The sequence below is a fragment of the Anarrhichthys ocellatus genome, unplaced genomic scaffold (genome assembly GCF_004355925.1).
Source record: "Anarrhichthys ocellatus isolate YVR2014 unplaced genomic scaffold, GSC_Weel_1.0 scaffold28, whole genome shotgun sequence".
NCBI classification, from domain to species: domain Eukaryota; kingdom Metazoa; phylum Chordata; class Actinopteri; order Perciformes; family Anarhichadidae; genus Anarrhichthys; species Anarrhichthys ocellatus.
The window spans coordinates 513,686-524,322 of NW_022280058.1; the positions used below are offsets into that span (position 1 = coordinate 513,686).

Sequence of the window (10,637 nt, forward strand, 5' to 3'; positions counted from 1 at the left end):
ACACACACACACACACACACACACACACACACACACACACACACACAAACACACACAAATGTAATGGAAGCTGTGAACCAAAACATAGATCCGAAAACCCAGGCAAACCTAACATAGTGATCCCACTGTCGTTATTAAATGACATCCTTTCAGTTTAAAGAAAAGAGGCAGTAAAAGATGATCAGATGAGTAAGATGTATAAATTATTACATTAATAAACAATTGAAATGTAGTTAGTTTGTTAAAAGAGAAATGCTTTTATTTAAAAAAATGTTTTACTACCAATCAGTAGATTAAATAAATTAAAATTGTTGTCGTTGTTAAGATAAAAACCTCAACGTGATTACATTTAAAACAATGTGCTGTAAGCTAAAGCAAACTGATTTTCTACGGTTCGATACCTTCTTTGACTCTGACTTGGTGCCATTTGCAGTTGGGTCTGTCTGACCGTTCAGGAATCCTGAAAAAGAAAGAAAGATAATTCAAATAGATAGAATGAAAGTTGAGAACAAAGGCAGGAGAGCCTGAGAGGTCGGATTCATATATAGGAATTCTTTAGGAACACTATTTGTGGTACGTTGTAATGCCGACGTGGACTAAAAGAAATGGGAATAAAATAGCAATGTGCAGGGTTGTTGTTTTTTTTGTCCAAAATCATATTTAAACGGAACAACATTACAACACAGGTACCCATGTTACCCTTTGCTGCAGGTGGAGTGACAGAGATGCTCGGGTTGTGAAGATGAGAGGAGGGAGAAGGCCCAACAGACAGCTCTGAAGTCTGAGGCTGTCCAGCTCCATTAGCCCAGGGTTTAGGGGAGGGCTGGGAAGGAGCAGCAGGTCTGAGGACGAGCAGAAAAGAGACAAAGAGACTTTAATTAATGGCCCTTTATCTGCTCCTACAAGTAGTCCCCCTCTGGTGTTCAGTTTTGATTCATGAGAGCGGGAGGAAAGGTCATCCTAGGGGAAAGGAACCCTGAGCACCGAGCATATGTTGCACCACGGAGGACTCTACTCAGTCTTGACACCATTTGGGGCTCACATGCATGTGGGCGGAAGAGGAGCGGCCGAAAGCTCCGACTACAAATGATGGCCGAGGCATTTGGAGGAGCAGCAGGTACAGGCTTCCTGTGGGAGGGAAAGGTTGGATGGATGGATGAAAGGCAGGATCAAAGGATGGATGAATGGACAGGATATCAGGAGAGAAGAGGAGATGTCGCTACGCTGTGAGCCCGCCCACGTACAGATACTCCCTGCTGGAGGTATGACTTTAGGAGCTGAGCCAGTAAGGGAATGAATTAACCAGAAACATAGAACATGGAGGGGACTCAGGACAAACGTTTATTTAATAAGTCTTACTTGGAGATGGGTTTGAGCCTCGACCTCCAGTCCGCAGGAGACGCTTTGTTTTCTAATGCTGAGGAGAAGAAAACAAATAATGTTCTTGTTAATCAGTGTGCCATATCAACATTCAGGTTAAAAGTCAGTTTAATCATGGCACCACATTAAAAATGAAATCCCCGATCGGTCTATAAAGCAAAATAAAAAATAAAAAACATTTTCTCCCTAAATCAGGACATTGTGATTATGCAAGAAGGCTGCCATCCTGACGAAAACATCCACATCTGAGCTGAAATCATTAACACTACCAGCCCTCCTCCGATCTTTATCAGCAATAAAATTAAACAAATTCTGCAAAGGAGGCAGCGAGTGCTAGCCAATCAGAGGCAGAGTAGGGCGGGTCTTCGCAAAAATGCAAACTATCATAAAATAACTGCCATCGGCTGTGAAACAGGTACTTTAGCGTGCAGATGAGAGGGCACTTCCAACATTTCCTGTTCCGGCCACACAAACAATGCTACTAACAAACTGCTCTATGTACAGCCACCAGATATGCGAGTTTAACCTGAGCTGTTGGGCGATGCACTGCCGGGCTTTGAGGCTTCTCTGTCCGGGGTTCTGGCTCTGAGTCCACTTCTGCTGGCCGGGCTGGGAGTCCGGTTGTCTGTCGGAGTCACCAGGTCAGCGAGGATCGACGGGTCTGCCCTCAGCACCTTTCTCCCTCTGACGCCCCCCGTCTCCTTCTTTGGAGTCTCCACTTGAGGAGGTCTGATCAGAGGTGAGGAGTTATTAAACGCTACTATTCACCAGTAGATGTCAGGGCGAAAGCCAGATGTTATAAAATCATATACGTGTGTGTTACATTACTTACTTATCAATTTTCTTCAGTGCTACAGTCGTCCACGCAGGCTTAGCGGTGTTGTTGTTGTTGTTCTCCTCAGCCAGTGTTTTGGAGATGAAGGCTGCGGCCGATGCTTTCGCTTTCGAATCTCCACCTACTCCAGATGCTTTCGCTCTCTCCCCACCTGTGTTTGGGCTCACATCCGCTTCCTTTCTGCCAAAGCCACCAACATTCACAACCACAGAGACGGCCTGTCCTACTGTGGCCTCCTGGACCTTGGCGGTCACGTTCGGCCCTTTGTTTACGACAACGTTGGCGGTTGCAGTCTTTTTCTCTTCATCGCTCTCCGATAGGAAGAACTTGAGCTTGGACTGCGCTGTCTTGGCCGCCGTGGTCGAGGTACGAGGAGCAGCGGTGGGCCTGGTGTTGATAGAAGTTGTTGCTGTGGTGGAGGGAGAGTCACTAGGAGTCATTGAAGCCGCGGGTTTGGAGACGACACACGTCTGAGTCTCTTTAGCAGCAGGAGAGACACTGGAAGCAGGCCGGGAGGGAGGCGAAGAAGAAAAAGTGGTGGAGAAGCTGGGAGGGGTGCTGGCTTTCTCCGTCAGCGATGACAGTCCCAGTCTGGAGGGTGTATGAGTCGGAGTGGCCGTGTTGGTTTTAGTGGAGTCAGCTAGAGGAGTTAATCTGGAAACAGGAGTTTTGGGAGTAATGGGAGTTAATCTGGAAACGGGAGTTTTGGGAGTAACGGGAGTTAATCTGGAAACAGACGTCTGAGTCTCTTTAGCAGCAGGAGAGACACTGGAAGCAGGCTGGGAGGGAGGCGAGGAAGAAGAAGTGGTGGAGAAGCTGGGAGGGGTGCCGGCTTTCTTCGTCAGCCATGACAGTCCCAGTCTGGAGGGTGTATGAGTCGGAGTGGCCATGTTGGTTTCAGTGGAGTCAGCTAGCGGAGTTAATCTGGAAACGGGAGTTTCGGGAGTTATTCTGGAAGCGGAAGTTTCGGGAGTAACGTGAGTTAATCTGGAAACAGACGTCTGAGTCTCTTTAGCAGCAGGAGAGACACTGGAAGCAGGCCGGGAGGGAGGCGAGGAAGGAAAAGTGGTGGAGAAGCTGGGAGGGGTGCTGGCTTTCTCCGTCAGCGATGACAGTCCCAGTCTGGAGGGTGTATGAGTCGGAGTGGCCGTGTTGGTTTCAGTGGAGTCAGCTAGCAGAGTTAATCTGGAAACGGGAGTGTTTGTGGGTAAACCTCTGAAAGGTGCAGGTGGGTTTGTAGCCGACAGTGCCCTGAAAGAAAGAAAGCAAAAGACACGTAATTGTTACTAAATTCTTCCCACAGCTGGCAAATCAGAGCTCCTGCTGGTTCTGTTTGAGCCTGGACATAGCTATGGTTTCATGAATCCTGGATGTTGCCAGAAACATGTGTAATACTTGGATTTGGTCTGTGGAGGTCAGGAGCAATGAAATACAACTTTACAAACTGACAAGAGTTGATGTCTGAGACAACAGCGGCAATTTTTCAGACGTTTTGTTTTCGTCTCTTCTACAGGACAGAATTTGACCTTAATTTTCTCTAAAAGAAAGGCAAAGAAATGTCATTGCAATGAGTCAGAACCAGAATTACTTACAACTCACAAAAAGTAAATCAAGTTATTCTTTACATTAAAACCATCATGAAATGGAAACTGTCAATGGAATATAATAAGCAGGGCACAGCCGCTACTAACATCACATACACAAACTCCATATGAACCGGTGGAGTTGCATTGTGGGTAATGTAGGCGTCAACTTATGACAAGGAAGAAGAATGCGTCTGCTGCCTCAAATTTGATCCTTTTATTTGTCTGACAATGTGATATGAGTTCTATTTATAATTTTAATTATACATTTTAATTATAAATTCATAATTGCTTTTTTAAAATCAATTATTTCACTTTTTTTTTTAATTTAAATAAAAAAAGAGTCTATAATCGCTCTGGTGGCACGCTGCAGACTAGAATAAAGAGGATCAGTTATGATTAAATGAATTAGCACGGGTCCTTACTTTGCACAGCTCCTGTGATAGAGCTTCCCGTCCACTAGATGTCGCTGCACCAGGTGAACGTGCTTGGTGCAGGACTCACATTTGTTGCTCAGGGTGCCTGTCTGATGGGATCTCTCAACCACCACATCCTGGAAGAGGGGAGGAGAGGGCGAGGCAGGTTTCATGAGATGGAAATGATAACTTCATTCAGGACAAGTTATCTATCAAGGTAATTGCTGTAACATATCTGAGGCAATGCGTGTTGTTTGTTTGTTATGTAACAGCAGTTTGATACAGACAACAATAGAACTTTGTAGGTATGTGAATTGTCTTTAATGTGTTTGGCTTTGCAACTCCCAAATCGTTTGGGACGTTATTCCAAAAACAAACAATTACATTTTTTGTAATGCTTATGTGAAGAATTAAGGTTACCTTTGTGGCATTTCTGGTTTGTTTTGGGGAAGGAGAGGGCCTTGTGATGTTGGCGGAGGGGGGAGGGCTGTTCTCTCTGGCCGGTTTGGAAGAGGGAAACACCTTCGCTGCCACCGGCTGGTTCTTCTTCCCGGACGGTTCATCCGTGGGGTCGTCAGCTGGACGCTTTATACCTCCCAGACCACCAACTGCAGCGAACACATGAACAAACAGAGGCTGGTGAGACAGGAAGAAGGGGGACAAAGGCAGAGACGAACACAGCCAGAGACACTGATACTCACTCGGGGAGCGCCCGTGGAAGTAGTTGTAGTACTGGGACACGTATGTCAGGATACTGAGGCGGTCAGGAACCTTAAGAGCCACCATGTCTTCTGCATCCAACAGCGCTGGAATTCCCAACTGCTCCTCCGCAACATTGAACGCCTGCAAATTACATCGACTTTATCCAACAAGACAGAGGAAGCTCAGTGTGTTTTGACACGCTGAAACATGTTGGAAATTTGTTTTAAAGAGCTCATTTGTATGAAATCATTTTTATCTTTGATGTCTATTTGAGTGCCTAGTATTGTATTTTAGATTTCCGTCCTCCCTTTAGATGTGGACATGTATTTTCTTTGTTTAAATGAATGGTTCAACCATGTCTTGTTTGGGTTTGTTTTTTGCGTTTCCTGAATAAAATCCCTTTTTTCAAATTTCAAACATTCTGACCACAGATTGAATCTACACCTTCTGTGTTCAGAGAGAAAGCGAGTCAGGAATTTCCAAACTAGATTCACATTCAGCAATTCCATGGAAGCAGAAAAAAAACAAAACAAGCAGAGACAGGCTGACGAGCATGAGAGGCATTACTAAATCAGTAATCAGACGATCAAGAGAGCCAGAAAAACACTGTTTACTTTGCTGAGCACTTTAATCTCTTACAGCTCATTGTTGATTTTTAAGTTGTATCTGTTCTTTCGGCTTTGTTTTAGTTAAGATCCTGAGTAGAGTCAAATAGTAGCTGCTAATTTGGGCTTTTATTTAATATCACTTTAAAAGAGCAAACGTGATGTTGAGCTTTTCTACAGTAATGAAGCTCTGCGGAGAAAGTGAAAGTAAAGAAAGCAATAACGCAGCCAACGTCAAAGTGCCCGGACTGAAACACTCTGCATTTGGCAATGACTTCTTCTCTCAGCTACGTCTGAACACTGACACTTTTGAAAATCCTCTGTTACCAAACATCAAGCGGTGCTGATGCAACATCAACAGACAGCGCGCACGTAGAAGCAATTAATGGCTGCAAGTAACAATTATTTTCATCAGCCATAAACAAATCAGTTGGTTTTTTTATTGATTTATTAATCATTTAGTCAATAAAATAGTTCAAAATGCTGTTAAATGAATGACTTAATAAAGTAAGGGCTTTTCAAGTGTTTGAACTGGGAAGTTGATTTAGTTCAAAAATGATCCGCTGAGTTACAGACGTCTCTACGAGCTTGTAATCTTCTTCTTCACTGTCTTTGTTGGCACAATGCAGCATATCCTGGCGTGTCACCGCCAGCTGCTGATCAGTGTAATAGTGTGAAACCAAAGACCGTACGGAAGAAGTACGGCCATTTCAGGCCTTGAGTTCTGCATTTTGGCCGTCGCCATCTTGGCTTCTTTGCAACCAGAAGAGACAGGAGAGGGTGGAGCTCAGTACAACCCAGCGCAACATTTTAGGCGGCAAAAAGGTTACGATTAACTTTCATGAACTGAAAACACTCCGTGAAAGGGTTAAAGTTGTACGATGAAAACACAGACAACTCCCAGACCAAACAACACCGTGGTAGCAACCGGTTAATCACAAGGTAGCCCCGCCCTAAAGCATACGCCGCTGTATCGTCTGCTTTTCTCTAAATGGACCATAATTTACTAAATGAACTTCATGCTGAGGCCATAAACTCATGTTCAAAATGTTTACTGAGGTAATAAATCAAGTGAGAAGTAGGGTCATTTTCTCATAGACTTCTATACAATCTGATTTATTTTTGCAACCAGAGGAGTCGCCCCCTAATGGCCATTAGAGAGAATGCAAGTTTAAAGCACTTCTGCATTGACTTCTGCCTGAGTGAAACCATAGGTAGGGCAGGGAACCTCTAAATCAGTACGATTAATCATCTGGTCTGTAGACTAAAGCCGCGAGTGTGGACTCAGGAATCATGAGTTTGTCCGAATAAACATGTGTGGGAAACATTCAGATGTCAAAATGCAGAACGTAAACATGTCTCACCAGTTTGTTGTTCTCATAAACATCTTCCTTCTTCAGTGAATCAAAGTTGCTGCAACAGAGGAAGAAGGAAAAATGAGTAACACGTTATCCAACTTCCCTTCCTCATTGGTTTGTTTACAGTCTGGACCTAAACATGTGTCGTTTAGTCAGGCGCAGCCCGTCACATCGACATGTACCATGACACAGACAGTCGGACGTATCAATTCATTACACGGCCGCGGTGGTGACACATGGTCTCATGTCAGCCTGCATTCTTCAGAAGCATGGAAATGTCTACATTCAGGAAAGCAAAGCAGAGACGCATCTCTTCCTAAAATGAAACTACTTGTCTTCCTGCAGTAATGGCTTCTCTGGATGATAAACAGGCGTCTGTGTGTGAAACTGGGCAACGCTCCACTAGAGATGGTGAGTCGGGTCTTTGGAATATTTAAACCAAAGCGTAACCTGGACGGATCTCATTCACGACAAAACACTTTGCAGCTGTCGAGTGACAAATATCAACAAATATTCCCGGGTGGAAATTCTCTGGTAGTTGTCAAAAAGTCCCGGGAAAACACAAAGGAGACGACCTTTTTACTTTCACTTGATCAAGGCCTCGAACTGAAAATGATCTTTGACACACAGACGGACTGTTTGAGATCCCAGTCATGCTCCTATAATTATTGTATATTACATTTCTTTGGGTATTGCACTGCTGACCGGACACAACAAACAATATGAAGACATCACAACAAGCTACTACAGTCAACTTGTGACGGGCATCTTTCACTGTTTTCTGACTAAACAAAGACAAACGTCACCTAAAAGTGACTCAAGAGATCATTCAGTGATGTTGAACATCATTAGTTGCAGCATCTTACGCAGGCCAGAGGATTGTGCAACTTTAAGATGAATACAAGAACAAAGATTTACAAAGGAGGCGTTAGGGGCTGAGAAAAAGTCTGGGATAGCTGACCAACACATTTGCATTTGAATAGACTGGAAAGCTCCAGAGGCCTTTCTGCAATTCTTTTAAATGATTTGCATTTAAACAATAGTGCTTTTTAACATGTGTTTGTGTGTATAAAATGTATCGTTCTGTGATGAATGTGTGTGTTTGACTCTAAAGGCATCATTACAACCCCCACCCACCTTCTTTTTTATTGAATTTTAAACTTTTTTCAACTATTTCATCTTGTATCGGTTTTACATGTTTTATGTATTTACTTACAGTTCTGCCCAACTATTTTAGCAAGCATAGGCCTATGACTAAATTATGTTATTACTAATGTGAAACATGGTAAAAGTAAAGTGTTTTTCTACATTGCTTGAGAATGAATGTACAGGCCAACAACAGTTAAAAGACGTGAGGTGACGATGGAAACAGACTTAGACTTTGTATTTAAATTGTAGTGTGACGAAGCAGATCAGTCCACATAAATTCAGATTGACAGCTTTCAAAGTCAAATCTTTTCATTGCCATTATTTGATTCCATAGGCTTTTCTGCTTTTTTTAAGATCCAAGATTCTATCAGGTCAAACCCTGAGACCTTCATGTTGCTTCCTTTAGTCTAGATTCAGGTCATGAAGGGCGTCAAGACTAAAGTCCTTTAAGTCTCCAGATCTGCACTCTATATAACATAAACACTGAGTAGCAGGATTGCACAGATGATCACTTTAGTAGGTCAACTGTAAAGGAAAATAAAGCCCCGGCCTAATGTAAATACAGGCAGACTCTGCAGACACTGAGCTCCTCAGCTCAGCTCCTGCTCCGGTTTTTCCTGCAGCCCCACATGAAGTTTCTCTCGTCCCTTTCATAACTGCAAAACGACAAGAGTACGTCTTCTCTAAACAGCTTATGTCAGAAACAGACAGGACACAAGCAGCACGAACTGACAAAAAACGCCACCCAGTCCTCGGGTGGTCTGAGTCTACTCACATGAGATCGGGTCTGTGCTTGTGGATGAGGGCGCAGAAAGCCATTCCGTTCCTGAAGGACGTGGTCATGTTGGTGATGGACACGTCCCGGTAGCCGTCACACCGGACCCGGCACCACTGCTGCAGCGCCTTCACGGCCGACATCCCCGGAGCTCAGACACCGAACCGATCTGCGTGTGAGCGCAGCAAACGCCGCAGTAGGCTCCCAGAGATCCCCCCCCCTCCCCTATTCACGTCCTCCCTCTCAACAACAAAACTTCTGAAAGTTTCCACAGCAGCTCGGACGCGCTGGATCCAGGAAATGAGAGACTGTAGGACACTGCATGAGTGAGTGTGCGTGCCTGTGGGAATCACCTCTATCGACTGAGAGAATGTGAAGAAACTGGAAGTGACACCTGTGAAAGGTAGTTAGTGACGCGTCATGGGTGGAGTTCAGTCCTCCTTTGTGTTCCTTCTTTCTCTGTCAGTGTGTGTGTGTGCTCGTGTGAGATAAGAGTTCATTAGTCCAAGTTATTAATAGGACATTTTTAGCCACCAAATTATTATTTTTAAATTTTACATAATATGTATATATATTCTTGTTGCCAGGAAGCGACTACAGTCCTGTTGGAAAGTCTTCTTTTGTATTTTACTTTGGTACATTTAAGATGTTAAAGCAACTCAAACAAACACCAGTCAGTCAGTCAGCTGCCTGAAAATAAAAAAACTCACCACATACATTGGGTGCAATTATGTCATCATGTCGACTCCACCTCAAAAACCCACCCAGAAACTAAACTGAGGCTCTTCCCCTCATGAATCACCTCATAGTAGCTAAGTTACCGTCACACATTTACATTTTATATTAAAGGAACATGTAACATTGATTTAAAGGTTATAATATGGAGCTATTACTGTAAACGGTGCCACCAGTTAACCAGGTGTGGTTGTTGCTTTAGTAAGGTGGCCTGTCCTGTCCTGTCTGCTGGGTGTGTGTATCTTAAGGTTACCTGACACCTGCACATGCGCTCTGTTCAGCAAGCAGCAGCAGCAGCAGCTTTGTTGCGCAGACTCAGCCTTTCTGTGCATTGCACCACCGTCTTCACTGCAGAGAAATGTTGCTTTCTCTTCCTGTTTGTGTGTCTTGTTCGTAAGCAGAATGATCTGCAGATTTCATATAGATTAGGTAACAGGCCACAGTTATATTACAATACATACAGTGTCCATTTATAAATCACCACAACCACACCTGTGTCATGTACACGTCACCTATTCCCACCGCTTAATTAATATACCACAACGTTGCTTAAGCAAATTAGATCCATATTTCAATATCCGCCAAAAAAATGCCGTTTGTTTTCTGATGGTCTATCTCATTTTCTAGTGATTGGCTGCCTATTTATTGTAGGTGGTGCCTATTTTAAATAAATTGCCATCACTCTTGAGCAAGTTTAGTCAACTTGAAAACATTGATTCAACATAGTTCATGCATTTACCTGGTGGTGCCAAAGCAATTAAATTAATTTATTACCATAACTCTGTTTAAAGCTGAACTGAAACTTTGTCATAACTCGTAGTTGTGAACCTACAGATAATTATCACCCAACCTTTCAGTTCCCTTCAGCTCTACGAAGCTTTTTAGAATCTTTTACCTCTTTTTTTTTTTTTCCCCACCTTGCCGCTGTGATGTAGAGGCGCACTCCTGGGCAATTTCAAATGGAGTGTGCAGGAGATATAGGCTCCTGGGTGTGGCTCTTAGCTCTTGTGACATTTTCTAAAATCACATATCACTCCACTTGTTATGGATCATCATTTCCCTCTCTATGTCAGGGGTCAAACTATTTTTTTCTATATTT

General features: G+C 43.6%; 1 protein-coding gene across 1 annotated transcript in view; it reads right to left on the reverse strand.

The window, feature by feature from the left end:
* LOC116392049 (MICAL-like protein 2) overlaps positions 1-9,326 on the reverse strand; it is a 15,837-nt gene extending 6,511 nt beyond the window's left edge. Inside the window, exons 1-10 of the mRNA XM_031863179.1 lie at positions 8,804-9,326; positions 6,886-6,934; positions 4,916-5,057; positions 4,635-4,822; positions 4,224-4,351; positions 2,213-3,466; positions 1,907-2,109; positions 1,360-1,417; positions 700-842; positions 402-460 (exon numbers count right to left, since the gene is read on the reverse strand). Coding sequence (XP_031719039.1) covers positions 402-460; positions 700-842; positions 1,360-1,417; positions 1,907-2,109; positions 2,213-3,466; positions 4,224-4,351; positions 4,635-4,822; positions 4,916-5,057; positions 6,886-6,934; positions 8,804-8,946 — 2,367 coding nt within the window. The 5' untranslated portion in view covers positions 8,947-9,326. The remainder of the gene's footprint in view (positions 1-401; positions 461-699; positions 843-1,359; positions 1,418-1,906; positions 2,110-2,212; positions 3,467-4,223; positions 4,352-4,634; positions 4,823-4,915; positions 5,058-6,885; positions 6,935-8,803) is intronic.
* Positions 9,327-10,637: the final 1,311 nt, after the last annotated feature.